The sequence below is a fragment of the Lissotriton helveticus genome, chromosome 3_1 (assembly GCF_964261635.1).
Source record: "Lissotriton helveticus chromosome 3_1, aLisHel1.1, whole genome shotgun sequence".
Classification (NCBI taxonomy): domain Eukaryota; kingdom Metazoa; phylum Chordata; class Amphibia; order Caudata; family Salamandridae; genus Lissotriton; species Lissotriton helveticus.
In genome coordinates, this window is record NC_136061.1 from 423,400,974 (window position 1) to 423,419,927 (window position 18,954).

Consider the following 18,954-nt stretch of genomic DNA (forward strand, 5'->3'; position numbering starts at 1 on the left):
AATACATTTGATGGTGTCTTTCCCATCCTTTGAAGTAATTGTTTACTTCTGGCTACTGTACCATGCTTGCCCCTGTCTCTCCTCTCCCGTCCCAGTGGAAACACTTTCCCCGTGTCCTGCGTGGAATGTGCATCATCCCAAAGTAGTAGAGAGAAAAACTTGAAGAATCAAGGGCGTGCTATTTAGAATTTATTCTCACAGTTGTTAACTTAGTGCTTGAGTCTGTCTGACTTTAGTGTGAAGTTCATTAATTTGCTAGCAATAGACAGGAACCTCGTCTTCATGGTACCCAGCACCAGGGTAGGACTGAAGTAGAAATCCAGCTAGGTGAGCCCTGAGGAGTAAGGCCTGAAGATGTCATCAAGAATACAACAAAACCTTGTCACATTGGAGTAGTTAAATCATGATAGAAGAGATGGAGCTAGAGAATAAATAGAGTAAAGTTTCAGCTGCCAAAGCCCAACTAAATTCACAAATGTTGTGGCTGGCCTGGGTTTCTCCAAGAGCACATAGCAGAGCTTCTTACTAGTGAGTAATGAAAGCATGAGAGAAAAGAAAGAGTGAAGATTAAACAAGGGCTCAGTTTACCTGTGGAAGCCCTGCATGACCCACCCAAAGGTAGATCTGGGATAACACAAAGTGCAAGAAACTCCTCACTGGGAGTAATTGAAGGAGTACGTCAAGACGAAGCTGATGGATACATAGAGTGTACTCTCTTTTGTTTGCACCAAGCAACGGCCATGAGGCAGAATGTCCGGGGAATCTTGGAGCGTATACAAAATGAAACTCATTTTGTGAAAGTTATACTTAGTGAATAAAGTTACAGCTGGAGGTCATCTGCTGCCACAATATGCATCAACATTTATACAAATTGTTCCCAAGGATCTCAAACAGCACGCAAAATCACAGAGCTGCGTTTTAATAGTCTAATGGGCTGTGTGAGCTCATTAATATGATGTGTCCAGTCTGCTTTAAGGAATGCAGAATTTGCACACTATCACAAGGGGAGCAAAGAAGGAGCTCAGGATTAAGGTGCTATGGCTCAACTGACCTGGATTACTGCACCATACAGATTACACTCTGTGAAGCTTGTGGAGCCCACAACTTAAAAACTTTTGACAGGGAAGTTATCCTGCTGTCAGAACAGCAGAATTCGTAAAGTTGTTTTGTCAGAGCTTAGCATCATTCATACAATGGAGCTTTCCTAGCAGTCCTAGCTTGGGAGCAAAGATAGAGGTGGAGAACAAAACAAGCTTTGGAAATGCAATAGGTCACGCATTAGAAAAGGTGGAGCTATTGGTTTTGTAAATGACAATTTGTTTTTCAATGTGTTGGTCTTGAAAATAGCCAAATTAATAGCTTTGTCATTTACAATGCCAATACTTCAAACTTTTTCAAATGTGACACCTATAGCATTTGTAATGCAACATGTTTTGTATGTACGTGACTTAGATGTATTCATCTAACAAATACAAATGGCTTTTCATTTTTTTAAATATTTAATACTGAAATAAAAGTTCTTGTAATTTATAATAGCAATAGCTTAAACTATTGTAAATAACGTTTGTGCCTACAATATGTGCCAGTCACACAGGTGCCCTTACATCTCTATGCCCACTCTATGCAAAGGCCTAGGTGTCCTATGAAAAATACTGTGTTAGGTCGTGTATTAGACACACAACTGGACATCTGCGCCGAGTATTTGTACGCAGATATTAGAAAAAAATGATATAACCTCTGCTTCTCTCAAACCCAATGCTCACAATGTTGTAGGGGGTGGACGTTTTAGAACAGCCTTGGAGCAAAGACAAGCACACCGACATCACTGTGGTTTCTGTGTGTCCTCGGTATTAGGTGAAGTGTGAAAGCCTCTATTCTTCCGTTCAGGAAGGAGGAGGAGGCAACAGCTGTAGCCAAATAGAGGGAGCAAGCATTAGCAAATGTAACAAACATTTGCAATGCAATACGTCTTGTATTTGTTTGACTTAACTATTGAAAATCGCATAACATGCTGTAAAATAAAGCGGGCGCCCAGCTCTTTAAATAGAGTCCAGGGTGAAAAGTGATGTGGGGGGAGCTAGGGAGATTAAGTAAAATGTAAGCAGTGCCATGCGCTGCAGCGATAAGAGGGCGGAAAGGACGGCCGTGGGAGGTGGGAGGGGGAGTAGGAGAGTGGTGCAGGCGGGGGGCGGGGAGCGGAGCCTTTGAAGAGACAATTGGTGACGCTGAGCAGGCATTGAAGAAAAAAAACAAGCACTGGCGTTGCCAATAGGTCTCGCAGTATGAAAGTTGGAGCTATTACAATTGCAAATAACAATGCCTTTTATTTTTGTTTTCATTTTAAAAACATAAAGGGCTTTGTCATTTACAAAACCAATAGCTCCAACTTTCCTACTGCGAGACCTATTGTGCACTGCACAGTGTGGGTGAGTGGCGTTGCGTGAGTGAGTGGTGTTGCGTGGGTGAGTGGCGTTGCGTGGGTGAGTGGCGTTGCGTGGGTGAGTGGCGTTGCGTGGGTGAGTGGCGTTGCGTGGGTGAGTGGCGTTGCGTGGGTGATAGTGGGCGTTGCGTGGATGAGTGGCGTTGCGTGGATGAGTGGCGTTGCGTGGATGAGTGGCGTTGCGTGGATGAGTGGCGTTGCGTGGATGAGTGGCGTTGCGTGGATGAGTGGCGTTGCGTGGATGAGTGGCGTTGCGTGTGTGTGGTGTTGCGTGTGTGCGCATCAGCTAAGCCAACCAAACGTAAATATTCTGCGTGCAGTGGAGCGCGAAGGGCAGCACGAGTCTCTAATGTAAAATAAATACGCTGTGAGTAGTGAAGCGTGAAGGAGACCTCGAGCCTTCAAACTGAAAGGGAAAAGGCGCGAGTATCAAAAAGCGACGAATATCTCATGCTGGAAACACATTATATGAAATGCTACTGCTGCTAATTAAATATAAATAACAAGGAACTGCAGATGGCTGGGCTTTTCCAACTGTATTAAAGGAATGGCTCTCATGGCCGTGAAGTGTGAAGCAGTGGGCGGGGAAGCTTTGAAGCTCTCGGAGCGCGGGAAGCAAGGAATGGATCTCACGGCCTGCCGGCCGTGAAGTGTGAAGCAGTGGGCGGGGAAGCTTTGAAGCTCTCTGAGGCCGGAGCGCGGGAGAGCCTGGCGGGGGGGCGGGAATACGAGCGACGGGAGGAGTTGATGCAGGCGGAATAGGGAGATGCGCGTGCTTGTGTGCTCACGTGACCCGCTTTTGTGGCCACGTGACCTCACATGCACTGTGAAGAAACCGCAGTGGTTTCACTAGTCGATCGAGCACTTGAATTCTCGATCCCAAATGCGCTTGCGCGCATTGTAGGTCACGAGACCTAACAAGGAGGAGAGGGGCACTGACCAGGGCAAGGAGACGGGCTAGAGAGGGAGAGACGGCAGTCAAAAAGAATAACAACTGGTAGGGGAGCAATGCACAGCACGGACAGCATAATGGATTAAATAAACATTTTAACAACTCTGGACCTCATTCCGCTTAGAGACCTTTGTTTTTTAACTTAGTGTGCATATGTACAACAAGAGAGGGTGAAATAAGTAACGCAAAATTGTTACAGTAAGTACTTGACCATGAAAGAAGCCATAATGCATGCGCTAAAAAAAAAAAAACCAATGAGAGAAAGGGAGATATGGAGACAGGACGAAAGACGACGACAGAAAAGAGGAGAAATAGGAGGCAGAAGGCGAAAAAAAACGAGAGACACAGCGGAAAAAAAAAACAAGCATACACTGCATTCCAAACGGAAACGCATGCAATAGTTTGGGGGCCCTTCCTCACCCCTCGGTGTGAGGATAGGCTCTCTGCTCTGACTACAACATCCAGAATGCATCTGGGGTAAAAATAATAGCTTCAGAGATAGGAAGTAGTCTAAAGTGGAAGATGCAAGGACGACAAGCACGGAGGGTGTGGAGAAAGAGGGGTGGGGTATAGGAAATAGACTTAGAGAGGAGAGGGTGGAGGGCAGTGGGAGAGGGATGGAGAGGACAGGACAAGAGGGGATTCGGCAGGAAGGGCTGGGAGGAGGGCAGGTGAAGGGGTGGAGGTGAGGGGAGGAGAGTGGAGGCTAGTTAAACTTTAAGAGGGAGAGAAAGAGAAAGTTGTCAGAGAATGGGAAAGATGGAAACAGGAGAGTGAAGAGAGATGTCAAAGAAGATTGGTGGTAGGGTTAAAACGGATGGGGAGAGTGGTCAAAAAAGAGTGGGGGCCAAAAATAAAAGAGGGCGCAAAGAGTGGGCAGGGGGTGCACAAGTATGAGGCAGGGGCAAGAGGTTTGAGGGCAGACAAAGGCGGGAGGGGAAGAGGGGTCTAGAAGGAGGGATTCTGAGTAACACGAGAAGTGGGTCCGGGGAAGAGCCGCCGACTGTTGGGGGAGTAGGGGCTGTCTGAGGGCAGGACTGGGGAGGGAGCGAGTTGCTGCTCCGGAAAGAGTGAAGTGGGGGACCCTGGGGCAGAGAAGCAGAAAGTGTCTGAACGGGGCTGCAAGACGGGGCTGAGAGGGAGGGAGGTGTCTGAGGCCAGGACTGCAGGGAGAGGGTGCCGCTTGCGAAAGGGGCCCCGTGAAAAGGAGGAGAGGGGCACTGACCAGGGCAAGGAGACAGGCTAGGGAGGGGAGGAGAGGGAGAGATGGCAGTCAAAAGAACTGGTAAGGGATCAAAGGTCAGCACGGACACCATAATGGATTAAATAAACATTTTAGGAACTCTAGACCTCATTCCGCTTAGAGACTTTTGTTTAACATAGTGTGCATATGTACAACAAGAGAGGCTGAAATAAGTAACGCGAAATATAATGTATGCGCTAAAAAAAAACAATGAGAGAAAGGGGGATATGGAGACAGGACGAAAGACGACGATGACAGAAAAGGAGAAATAGGAGGCAGAGGGCGAGAAAAACGAGAGAGTCAGCAAAAAACAAGACACACAGGAAATAAAGCATGGATAAAAGATGCCCATATCTTCCCTACTGTAACAAGAGGCTAATGCGGGGAGAGTGCGAGGACAAGCATGAGCCTTTGATGCAGCAGGGGGCGGAGCGGATCCCTTTCAAGTGAAGCTGCTGGCGGCAGATGGCTGGCTTTCATGTGCACAAGCTTTTTATGTCAATGCGCTTGCGCATTGAACTTGCTTTTCACGGGCACTGCATGGAATCGCCCGATGGTTAAGCTCTGGATAAGCCCCTAAATTCTCGCAAGCGCATTGACAGGCGAGACCAAAAAAGTATATGGCAGCGATGATAAATCAGCGTTTTAAGCGCAAAGTGTTGTCATGGAAAGTCAAGGATCCAGCAACATGTATATTAATTGTATAAAAGTAATTTTACTGTGAGACCCCAGACCAATCTGAAAAAAAAACCAATAGCCTACAGTCTGGCAAAATTAGCCAGCAGCATTTGCAGTGCAGGCTAAGAAATAAAGGAATGGCACAGAGCATAAAATCCAAGAAGGCAATCATACTGCGAGAGCAAAGACAGCTGAAGACTAAAGTCTGTGGTCCGTATCTAATGCTAAGCAACATTGGCGCAATAGACCGTCTGTGGATCTTATCGATCTTAAAACTCATCACATTTGAGTAAATATAGCTTTGGACCTTAAACAAAAAAAAGGGTCCCTATTTACAAAGCCATTTGTGTTTGTAAATGTACTAATTCCAATGGCTGCATATATTACTAATAGGTGTTAGGAAAAAGATGACTTGGCAAAGATAAATGCATTGACTCTGCAATTTTACGTGGAGAGTAAATGCCATACAAGAAGTAGAAAGCAGTTCAGGGCATGTTCAGCCTTGACAGTTTGTGAGCATTCATATTTCCGGCCATTCACAAGCTTCTTTGAATCAATGGAGAATGTCAGAGATTTGCTCAAGGCAAAGTCTGGAGTAAATCCCTTAAAGTTAGTAGTGACTACAGTTCCACGTTGTATTGTGAATGACTAAACTGCACTGTTTTCATGCATTACTTTGTGCAGGTTTTCTTTACCACACTTTCTTTATTCGCATTATACACTAGTGATTTCAAACGATGCACTCATTGACTCCTTAGCTATAATTCTTTGCAGCTAGATATTCTGTGATCTTTCCATGAGGGGATAAAGTAGAACGAGACATGTTTGCTGGTTCTAGAACTGTGCAAAGAAGCATCATTCAGTGTTCCAGTTGTGACCTCCTTTAGCCCCTGTTCGGTGGAACTGCAAAGGAGGTTATCTGCATAATCTTTTAACTATAGATTTTTACCTTGTCATGGAATATTTCGCCAGGTGAGACTGAATGATTCTTCGGAGATTCCTAGTTGAAGGTCAGTAGACAAGTACAACATTTTCATCTCACCCCTCCTTATCATGTATATTGTATACATGCTTTGTGTAAAACGTGTATGTGTTCACAGTTATGTGTACATGTTTGTGTATGTATATATGTATGGCAATTTGTGTATGTTTTGTACATAAAATGTGTATGCTGTTCTGTTCTAGCCATTCTTGCAAACGTTAGAACTGAAAAATCAATTTAAGGGTTAGCCACATTATGATGGTTGTTACCATCACTTTGGAAATATGAAAGGAGGCTGTCCGTTTAAGAAACTGTCACCAACAGGTAATTGGTTCGAACACATACACAGGTATTTTTTTTAATCCGGTTTTAATCTTTGTTGAAAATCAAAAAACAAATTGATAATTGGGTTGTATTTCTTTTTTTCATAGGCGCCACTCTCCTTATCGCACACTTGAGCCTGTCCGACCTCCAGTGGTACCAAATGACTATGTACCCAGCCCCACACGTAACATGGCTCCTGCACAGCAACAGAGTCCTGTTAGAACAGCCTCTGTGAACCAGAGGAATCGCACATACAGGTATTGTTAGTTTGTAGCATACTTTCCCTCAAGCAGTCCATGTTTTGTTAAGTCCAGGCACATACAATTAGTGAAGACTGGACACTGAAACGTTCATCAAAAGTCAAACTTTTAATCGTGATCTACCCACATTTTACACTGGTTAGCGACTTGTATATCTGATTCAGTCAAATGTGCTACTACTTGTTTTCCTCCATGGTCTGTCTTTGTAAAACTGAATCAAGGTAAACAAGTTACACAATAAACCTATACATTTTTCAAATTTTACGTTGACCAGTGTTATTTTATAGTGGTAAAACATTTGTTGACAAGAGACTAGTAGACTATCACTGCAGAAGTCAAAGCTGTGCTTCACTGGTCCTTATTCTGATATTGATGGCCAGGTAAAATATTGATATAAGTTTCTTAGCCTGGTACTCGTATTCCACCTCTTTCACATTCACAATTAGGTGTGCTTTGACAAGCTAGAGAAAAGATTAGAAAGATGGTGTGGTGCCAGGCCCACACCTACACAGCCTTACTTGTCAGTCGTTGCGCCTCACCTTGCACAACCTTGGTGGTCTTCCACCTGTCTCCTTACGAATATGCAAACCTGTGAGGTTTTGTATGAAGTCGTCTTCAGAAGATTGTTTCTTCTAATGATTAACTATATTCCTCTCCACACAAACATTACTAGGTTTTCATTTAGCTCTCATCGAGATTAACTAAAGGTATTCGCACATCTGTCTTCTTTTCTTTCTCAGAGTCTAGTAACTACAGCCACCTATTGTTGGGCATTATAAGAGCATCACTCGTGGCTCAGTTATCATAAAGAAAATATAGGTTGGCAACTCTCTCTGTATATATGTCTTTATATAGATGTATATCTATATTCCTCTCTGTTTCTGAACCAACACCTTTTCATGCTTGAACTGTTTGCACTTACCTCTACTAAACCCTTACACTAGTGTTTAGATCTAAGTGGTTATGATGTCTTTCCTTCTCAAACGTGGAACAGGCTTTCCTTCAGCTTAAGACTAGTTGGCACTCAGAGCATCTCCTTGAATTTGAGAAGCTCTTGCTCCTTATTCCCACCAGTGATCACTGCCCACACACAGGACTGCTGTGTAATTTCTGTCTCGTCTTGTACTGTCTCACTCACAGCCTTCCTTACCCTCAACTGTTTTCTATAACCATGCACTGTTCAGTCTTATGTGATGTTTGATGTAACTTCTGTGAATTATTTTTGATTGAGATATTGTCTCACCTAAAGAGATAAAAATGTACTATTAGCAACTGGAGAGGCAGTCTTCAGGATAGTGGTTTAAGGATTTTTGAGTATTTTGGATGTCTTCCAGGCTGATAAATCAAGCAGTTTAGACCTACCTCCATTCCCAGTTGTAGCAGTCTACAGATTGATGTGGGAAGCGGCTCCTTATTGTAACAGATTTCCTTTCAGTTGTGTCCTGCTGGATCCTGCACTACATTATATTCAAAGATTGTCAGTTCAGAAAGCTCTTCATCCGATTATTTTCATTACTACGATTCCTCAGAGTTTGACTGCAAAATACATTGGGAGAACAACTTTCAGATTGACGTTCTACAACAGGAAGCTCTCTGATGGCCATTCTTTGGGCTCTTAAAAGTAGAAGTGTCTCTCGATATACAAATTACAAAACCCTTATTTAGATATTATGTGTTAGGTGTGACCTTGGTGTAGCAGGTTTTGCTATCTGGTGTTTGCTAAAGCACTTGAATACTCTTGATTATTAGGTGATGGTCTGTCCTTCATGAATGAATTAATAGGATATGGTGTTAGCTCAGTTCACATGATATGCCTCAAGGCATCCTTGGATGGTGGATTAGGAGGCCTATCGATCGAGAAATAATAGTTTGTATTTCCCTCCTAAAAATCGAGATGGTTGCTTTAAGTACATAATTCCATAGGAGTTTTCCAAAGCTCTTGTCCGTGAATTGGAAAGTGTGGTCTACTTTAAAGGTGTGATCAGGGAATTTAGAGTGGGTGTTCATAAATCGCTTATATTATGCTATCCAAATGGACTCTAGTAAGAATTGCCAGTCTGACATATTCACATGCTCCTACAAAATACTATTATCAAGTATTTAAATACATTCTTTATTATCAGTGGCGGCTGGTAATCCTTGCTCCGACTAGCATTAAGCAAACCCCCGCCCCCAAACCTAGGTCAGTAATTACCTCTATTGTGCCAGGGCCAGCATTGTGTCATGGGTTCCCCATTGCCAAAAATTACCTACAGAGTGCCAGTGCCAGAATTTTGCCGTTGATGCCATCCATATACCATCAGTGACCCTTCGGTCAGAAACTACTAAAAGTATGTTGAGCCTATTCTTTGTCATGGTTGCCCTCCATTCCCCTGTCCGCATATGTCACGGCTGTCCTCTCTTATTTCCCCTCTAATCCTGGTAGTTAGACATAAGCAACGGATTATGAGATTTGCTCTTTATGCACTGGCACAAAACTGTTCAATTCACCCGAACTTGCAATCAAACCATTGCATAATATGCTCTGCACCTGTAATTAATTGATAACCCTGTCTATAACATTGACATAAATTGTAATGGTTCACAATGCAAATAAAGTTGTGTTAAAAAAAACAGCTGTCCTACCTCATGCCATGAATTACTTCCGATAGGGCCCCACCAGCATATTGCTACGTGTGCCCCATGGTCCAACAATTACCTTCTGTATTCCAGCACTGGTATTGTTCTATAAGTGCTCACTATGCCAAGAATTATCGCCTGTATGCCAATATCATCATTTTGCCATGTCTCATATGTCAACTATTTCCTATTGTATGACATTTCCAGCATTTTGCCACAAGTGTCCTTTATGCTGAGAATTACTGCTGATAAACCAGTGCCATTATTTTGCCATCTGTGCCACTGTAAAAATCCCTTCCAGTATGGCAAGGCTGACTTTCAAGCATAACGCCCATGTCCTGTCACTTAAGCTCACTTAAATTCATCCCACTCATTCTGACACTCTTTCTGATTCAAACTCACTTACTTTCACATTTACTCATTGTCACTTGTACTCACTCTTGTTCATTCTCACTCACACTCTTGCATTCACACTCATTTGCACCTACCTGTCATCATGTCTCACCTATTCTCACTCACCCTGACTCACTAATTGCTACTTGGTTACACTCACTGTCACTCATTTGTCAATCATTTTCTCGCATTCACTCTCTGTACACCTTTACACTCTTATTAATCTTTTTTCACTTACTCTACCTCACACATTCTCTCCCAGTATCAATTATTCTCTGTCACTCTGACTCACTCACACATTCTCACTACCTGTCATTCAGTCAGTTTTACTTGAGTTCTTATGTTCACACATACACATAAAATGTGAAGGCAGTGTTTTATTTACCTCAGCTTCTTTTACAGGTCCTTTTTCAGCACCTGACGATCCACTGACCCTCTGGGCCGGCATGCAGCTCCCTTGTGCCTTCACACCACTCCTTTTAAACTCTTTGAGTTGGGAAAGGGTAAAGTGACAACCGGATTGGCGTGTAGCCCAGAGCACTCAAGGGGGCTGCCTTTACAATTGGTGCATGTCACAAAAGCCTCTAAGCCAATGGCTGGGATTTCACCTGTCGTAGACAAAAAGCCTGATAGTCATTGCAGGCGCTTTCATGCACCTGTGCCAGCCATCACACAGATGTCACTGCCTGCCTCCGAGTGCTGCTTGACCCTCACCCTGAGTAGCAAGGGCACCATTTTTTTAAATTATACTATTAGAGCATAATAATCGGTTATGCCATGTTAGTATAATAAAATAGGGGTTTGCAACAAGTGGAAAGAACCCCAGTACAATAAAAGTGAATCGCCCCTGATTATGCTATTTATTTGTTTCTCCATGCTCAGGAACCCACTCCTTCATTCTTGTTGTCAGTATTAAAGCACAGACTTTTTGAACTTGTAGCTTGATATGAATTTCCTTGTTTAAGCCTGCATTTGTAGTATCAGACGCATGTGCCATTTGGATCTGGGATCTTCTGGCAGTGTTTTTAACTGATACTTTCTAATAGATACTAACTCCTGCAGATTCCTTCCTATACCAGGTGGCAGATTGAGTCCGGACATTTTTCTACTGCCATCGTTCCATCACTGGTGTCATTTGGCTATGCATGACATCAGCACTAGCAGCGCCACAGGAAATGAGATGCCAAGTACCATATGAGATGCTGTGTGTATTGGTGATATCAGTTCCATTCTGGCCTGACTTCAGTGGACATGGGATCAGGAGCTGCTGAGTTTTTATTTGAAATATTTAGTAAATTTCTATTGTTTTTCTAACTAAATTGTTAAAACTTTTAATATTAGTTCTCTGAAGTGTTTTGTTGTCAAACCACGCGCGGCCTTCAGATGCTCGTGACTTACTCTCAGGCCTTTTGTATCTGGTTTCTGAGTGAACTGCATGACCCTGCTTTGTATTATCTGTGCCAGAGGATGCGTCCAAAGGCTTCTACATTTTTACATCTAGGGAAGCAGCAACTGGCTGGGGAGAAAATCTTTCGTATCCTAAAAGGGGTCCAGCTTAATCTGTCCATGTTGTATTAGTGAATCCTCCACAAAGTTGTACTCATTACGAGTTTGAGTTTATGTATGTAGTCTGTGCCTTTCTACCTCTGAGACCATTATCAGACTATTGTCCCATCTGGAATACGAGATATCCAAATGATCAGGAGACTATTTAACTAGCTACAAATAATAGACACAAAAAGGGATCACGCCTTATTTCCCCATCTCTCTTACATACACATTCTAAAACAAATGTTCGGCTCCATTGGTTTTTTACCCTTCATGAGTAATCCCTAAACTGGTGACATTTAACAACTATTCCCTTCTTAGGTGGGTTAAATTCTAGTTGTAAATCTGCAAATGTGGGAAATTACTCCACACCCGAATTTCGTCCAAAGAATGTATCCCTCGCTTAACCCAAAGGGTAGAATACACCCCAGAAATTTCATTAGTGAGTGAGGGGAGTATTCCATTGTAGAGTAAAAGGGTGCGAGGATGGTTTTAACTTGCTGTTATAATCAAACCCTAGATTTGGCAAAGATAACTATAATATTAAACTCTTTTCTTGAAGAATTTGGGGCTGTGAAATTAAAAGTAAAGACCTCCTCAGTTCTTATTTCTTATTCATGTAAATTCAAGAAATCTTTATTTGGTATACCAAAGATACACCTTAAAAGACAACAATTCAGACACAATTAAAAATTTGTAAAATACATAAAAAGATTAAAACAACAAAGTGTTAGATCTCATGGCACACTTTAGCTGGAGACTCTCAGGGCCCGGGGACTTGCAGCAGGCCATATTCCGCACCACCTCTTGCAAGTCCTGAAGCCGAATCACGCTCCCAGGCTGTCTCCCTGGCCTTCCGTGAGGCGTGGAAGTGCTAGATCACCACGGTACCATCCTATATCAGCCCTGCTAACTACCATGTCCTCCCCATAAAATTTCTTCAGGTGAGTGTGCAATAAGGAATTGATACCAGTCTGCAAGGAGACGAGGCCGCCATCAGCCCGTCTAGGCGTCAGTATGATCAGGGGCGTTCTCGCCTTAGGAGCTATGCCAATAGTCGCCCTGATTTATCTCCTTCTCGATGCAGCAGCTGACGGTACTCCCAGTGGACCAGGCAGTCCAGCCTGTCTCATAGATCTCACACCCTGCGCTGGGTGTGCAGCAAGGCCTCATTCGGTGGTTCTGTGATGGAGCTTCCATCCTGCAGGACTGCTGAGGTGTCCTCTGCCCCTAAAAGGTCTCTCTCCAGGTGTCTCCTCATAACACCCACATTACGCAGACATTCCCCAAGTGTCACAACCTTCAGCGTGGTCCACTTGGTCCCTCTGGTAGCTGTGGACAGCCAGTTGGTACGAAAGTAGCCGAAGGTCATCCCCCTGAGCTCCTTTCGAAGTACTCTATCTTTCAAGGCCTTCGACTGTAGGTGCCAAAGGGGGACCCTCGGTCGACCACTCCCTGTCCCCCACTCTAACAGTACATGGGTGTGATCTGAAAGAAACCGCTCCAAGACCTGCATCTTCAGGGCCGCCGAGGCAGCCCCATCGGAGAGTAGGAAGCGATCCAGATGACTTAAGACTTAGTGTGCCATGGTATTTCATGTGTAGCTCTGTTCATCCGGATGTGTTGTGTGCCACATATCCACAAAACCCAGGCGGACCATGAACCCTCAAAGAGCGGCCATCATATTACGTTTTGTGTGCGCTTTCGGGGGGTGCATATCCAGTGCACCAGCTAACATGCAGTTAAAATCACCTGTCCACAGTATAGGAATCCCAACATATGGTTCTCAAAATCTACATAAAAGTCATGGTCTTCTACATTTGGGGCGTAGACGCTCAGTAGGCAGACCTCTGTACCATTCAGCACCCCATACACCAAGACCCATCACCCCACCATGTCCGGTACACAACTAGTGATCTAAAACGGGATCTGCTGGCCACCCAGAGAGCCACCCCTTGGGCATAAGTGGAGTATGTGGCCAAGAACATTTGGCCTCTCCACTTATTATGGAGTTTTTGAGTCTTCGAGTCTGACAAATGCGTTGCCTGCAACATTGCTACATGAATCCTGCGTCTACGAAGATAGGTTTGCACCTTATATCTATTAACAAACGAGTTAAGTCCTCACACATTTCAGGTTAAAAATTTAAAATGAGCCATCTATTAACTAAGTTCTTGCACAGTTCCACTTAATGCACCCCGCCAATGCTTCCGCCACAAATCGCTGTAATTGTAAACATACCCACCCACCCAGCAGGTAAACACAGTAAGAATAATTTGTGCCACCCCAATCATAGTCCAACCCACAACTCCCACCCTAAGAAAACCTGCAGTGAGCCAATGCACACAGTCACGCCACAATCGGGAAGTATACATGAATGCAAACATATAGGCAACTACCAAGCAAAACTCACACAACTTTGAATCAGTGGCAACCTTCACCAGGAGTTGTAGAGGCAAGGGCAACCACTAACTTCACCGATCATCATTCAGACGTACCACAGTCAATCTGCTATTATTACCGTTCTGGGTTCAGGAGGCGCCTGAAAGATGCACTCACCTGCGAGCTACAGGTACACCCAACTAGCTCCAGCCTCACCAATGAACCCAGCCACACACTCTCAATCGACCCAGTCGTGCTGAAGGACATCCTAAAAAGAGAGTAAGTGCAAGCAAGATCAGGGAGAAGAGGGACAGAGGAGGGGAGAAAAAAAGGGGGGTAGGGAGGCCAGCCTGCATAAGTACCGCTGCAGTACCCATCCTATTATATGGAGGCAAGACCAGGAAGCCATCCCCAGACGTACACAAACATAAGTTGCATCTCCCCCCTCCCTCCCACGCTCACCAAACCACCAGCTCCCCTGCATCAGTGTTCCACAGCAAAACCTATACTGCTCCAGCATCGCACTGAGCTTTCAGGGATTAGTGGTTTGAGGAGGTGTCCTCCACGACATCACAAGCAGTAGTGCAGGACTCATCCGAAGTGGATGCCTCCCCTCCCCTCTCCGTCAGAGCCCAGCTGTTCCTAGTCCAAGGAACCATTCGGTCGCACCACCACTCGCTGGGTGGAACAAGATGCATATCTGCCTCGTCGTCCTCGTCTGTTTGCCCTCTTCGAGCTCTGTCCCTGAAGTGTACCCATTTTATCTCTTTACAACCAGGGTCCGTCCCTCACCTCTAGTCAATCTCATGCAGCCTTGGGCGTGAGAAAAAAAATTAGCACAACCCTTCCCCCTCCGCCCCCACCCCATGTATGACCTTCAGCTTAGCGGGGTAAAGTAACATATACTTCGGTACCCTCAGCTTCTGTTTCACACCACCAAAGGACATCCTCTGCTGCCGGGAAAATACAGATGGTGTGGTTTTCAATGACCTGGTCGTCCACCCGTCTTGCCTCCCTGAGTATACAATCACTGTCCCTGTAGTTGAGGACTGTGGCAATAAGTGTGAGAGGGGGAGCGCCCACTGGGGGAACCGGCCCCAGAGCACGAATCGCCAATTCTATCACAAAGAGGGGGGAGAGGGAGGCCGATGGGAGTGAGGTTTTAATCCAGTTTTCAAGGACCAGCTCCAGGGTACTTCCCTCGGCTCCCTCCAGGAAGCCAATAAATCAAAGATTACATCTGCAGGAGTGGCCCTCCACATCCTCAGCCCTGGCTTCAGAGCTGCTGTTTTCGCATAGAGGTCAGTTAGGGCCATCTTCAGTGTAGAGACCTAAGCCTGTAATTCAGAGACAGTCAGTTCGGTGGCCTGGAAACTCTCCGTCTCAGCGCGGAGCTCAACTCGCAGTAGACCGACATTGAGTGAGACAGCATCAATCTTGGCCTCTACTGCCACCGTCAAGGCTTCAATAGCTGCTAGGATTTGAGACCCGGTTGGGTCCGCATGTGCATTCTCAACAGGTGGGGGATCCTTTGGCATTTCCTGACGCAGCGCACTACCCTGCGCTGTATACCGGTCCATCCTGGTCTGCTGCACCACCCCTCTGCGGTCTGTCCTTCCCCATGTGCTGCACCCCCCCTCTGCGGTCTGTCCTTCCCCGTGTCTGCTCCGTCCAATACTAATAGTTGTAGGCGACACGGCCAGGCTGATGCCCCAGGTGGCTTCAGTCTCCCAGTTCCCCGCTAGGGCGATACGGGGGGAGTCTCTCTGAGAAGCGTCACGACCTGGAGGGGTTAAATCCAATACTGCACCATCCAGTGGCGCCCCGCAGGGCAATCATCCGTTGGGGGGCACAACAGGAGCACTAGGAAAACACAGTGGCCAGGGGGAAGGAGTGCGAGCCACACCCCGGCAAGGCACGTGCAGCCTCAGCAACCCTGCAGATGGTTGAAGCTGCCCCCCGGTGCAAGTTCTTAGTCTGCCAGCAAGGACAATCCGCCACAACAGAGGTCCGTCCGCAACCTCCACAGAACGCCACACCGCGCATCCACAGTCTCCCAATACTGCACCGGGCGCCACACATCTGTAGAAAGGCTCCTGTGGCTCCTGGTCCCAGCAGCTCAGACGCTATTGCACTTCCCCACCGCCATCCATTCATGTGTGCTTAGCAGGTGACAGCAACAGGACAGCAGCAAGCGCGCGGACCCCAGCGGGGGACACAGTTCAGGCAAGCCGTAACTCCATAAAGTAGGGATATGGGTGGGCCAGGGCAGGACCCAACAAGTCTTCAGACAAACCGGTGGGTCACTATGGGCTTCTCAGCCAAGGATCTGTGGCATGGCAGGCCGTGCTAGTCTTTCAGGGCCAAGGATTTCCAACTCACCGGGATAAGGCTGCTGGCCTGCAGCCACATCTCAGCCACAGCCCGACTAGCACTACCGTCCGGCTCCGGTCGTTCAGCAATGTGAAGAAAAAAACGTGCCGCTGCTTTGTCCTCCTAGCGGCCGGCCCTCTGCGGTCATTCGGCAGCTCAGCCCCACCTCAGGTCACGGGCGCCAGCCAAGGCTTATCTGTTCCCCACAGCGCTATGCAGGCTCAAGAGAGGATCAGGGCCTCCAGCACTGGTGGCAGTCCAATCTGACGGCACCCATGCAAGCCCTCCACGTGGGAGTTTACATGCACAAGGGCCTCCGCTCTGCTCTCCTAGTGGTCGGCCCCTTGTAGGGTACTCACCCATCACAGCTGGGTGGCTGGGTCTCCTGTCGCCTCACAGTAAAGGAGCTGCAGTCCCCTTCAATCGCAGCGGACATCTGGTGCAAGGGCGTACGAGGACTCCTGGCTGGCGGCAGGCCAAAGATCGGGCGGAGCACCCCAGCCCCATCAGGCTGCATCCTCCAGCTCTGGATAGGGTCTCCGGTGGGACCAGGATTCCCAACATCCAAGGGGACAGAAGCAATGCAAGTTCACGGTAGGATGAGCAGGATTATGAAAGATAATTAGCGGGCAGGCTGCAGAGCTCCCTACAGTGAGTCTGTTATGGCCACCATCTTGGCCACACCCGGAATTCCTACTTAACATGGCAAGCAGCGCAATCAAAAAGTGCAAGCAGGAGGGTTAATAGAGGGTTATCTTGCGTAGTCCTTTGGGAGATATTGATCTACGAAGAGTCATCACTTCTATTAATTACCATCCAAGTCGAGGCCGCCTCATAAATTCATGTCATCGATCTGCGAAATGAGAGTAGTGAGCTGCATTTTTCTAGTCTCAACCAGTGGTAGTTTGGTGCCCTGGTATTCTGATTCAGGTTGTTTGTTGGGTTGGTATTCTGATCCCTTGTGATAGTTTGCAGGGTTGAGGGTACCAACACTACTGTAGTTAGATCGGTGTCCAACCGAGTCAACTCAGTAACAGCAATGTGCTTCCACACCTTTAAAAATACTCAAAGTATTTAAATGGCTGCCACAGAGCACTCACAGATAACCCAAGCCCTAATTACCAGTAGACTAGACTGTCTACTTGGACATCTCCTCCAAGCTTATCGAAAGACTCCAAGTTGTTCAAAACGCAGCTACCAGGCTTAGCTTACCTTCCCCATGAGCTCACGATGCCAAACACCTCAGAGACCTCCACTGGCTCCACATCCAGAAGAGCACTACCTTCAAACTCTTCACTCTCAGCTTCCTCATTGCCGGTGCGCTAAAATGGAAGGACGTGCTTGCTCTCACAGCTTGGGCCCACGTCTACCTCACCAACTGCATACGCTTCCACATTCCACTCATACACCTCAGATCGGCTAGTCTAACACTCACCCACACCTCCTGCATTCAGTTTGCTAAAATGGAAGGATGTGCTTTCCCTCATTTTACCCCTAAAGCCCCGGAAAGAGCTTCTCTCCCTATCAGAGCACCCAGTGGGAAGCTAGAATGCAGAAGAAACAGAAAGATGGCTGTTCAGCTAGGCTTCTTGCCGATAACTCAATTTGCACCTTTTAGGGGATCTTGATACAGCTCCAGGTGTATAACATGCCTTATAAATCCATGTAACATAACATTTTAGAGGGCTCTTTAGAGAACCTTTGAGGATGGCATGGATGCATCCAAGCAGAGAAGGCAGACTGCTTTGGACAGTGTGGATTCGGTTTCCTGATCCATGGTTTCTTTACCGGTACTATGTAGGCATATTTGGATGCACACAATGGGATGACTGGAAGAAAACGCCACTGAATCTTGGGATGAGTTCATGCAGAACCATATGTATGTCCTCTCCCACAAATAAAAATCATAAGCTGTGTAGGAGGTTCAGGGGTCTTGCTCACCAATTCTGGAGGCAGCGGCGTTAAAAGTAGCAACTCCTTTCTCCAATTATCGTGTCCCTCCAGGGGCCATGGTTGAGGCAGAGATTGCCAAAGGCAAGGTTCTTCTTCATCCTCCACCAGCATGTAAGCACCTTTGAGTCCCCTCATAGGTTTGTTCACTGGGCTCTGGTATGAGGTTGGATGGTATATAATTTATTTTGCACATGCGCCAGATTATGTGAGACCCATGGCTCCTACAAATTGTTAGACTTGTTTACAGTCTGCCATTTTTAAGAAAACTCCCAACTGTATCCCCCGTCTCTTATTCCCTGCCTTTCTCAAATAACTTGGGGCCTGATTTATATCTCAGTGGATGGGTTACTCTGTCACAACGGTGACGGATATCCCGTCACCTGAAATATAAATCCGATAGGATATAATGGGATTTATATTTCGGCAGATGGGATATCCGGTACTGTTGTGACGGAGTGACCCGTCTGCCGAGATCTAAATCAGGACCTTTATGATTTAGTTAATTGCAGTTTTGGATAAACCAGCCATAAAATTGGTGCCAACTTCTCAATGAGGGAAACGTTTCTATTCTTTTTCTGTTTTAAATCTAATGATGTTTCCTTTAATGGATATAATGTTGCTAAATATATTTTTGTGAAAAGGCTTACTCAAGATGTTGACGCTGACGCAAATCCTTATGCCTTTGCAAGACCAAGATTGGATGGTGCTCAAAATTCCTATTTCTATGGCACAATAGTCCAACTTCACAGAATGTATCTAGGGTACACTGTATGGAATCATAATTTTAATTTCAAGATAATGCCATCT

The 18,954-nt window shown here is 45.9% G+C and overlaps 1 protein-coding gene across 11 annotated transcripts in view; it reads left to right on the forward strand.

Annotated features, from left to right (window-relative positions):
* Window positions 1–18,954, forward strand: part of ABI2 (abl interactor 2) — an 841,968-nt gene that overhangs the window by 536,221 nt on the left and 286,793 nt on the right. For 7 of the 11 annotated variants that reach the window (XM_078680278.1, XM_078680272.1, XM_078680277.1 and 4 more), the window contains one exon: window positions 6,727–6,876. The exons of the other annotated variants lie outside the window; for them this stretch is intronic. In XM_078680278.1, the coding sequence (XP_078536404.1) occupies window positions 6,727–6,876 (150 nt within the window). The remainder of the gene's footprint in view (window positions 1–6,726; window positions 6,877–18,954) is intronic. 11 annotated transcript variants of the gene reach the window in all.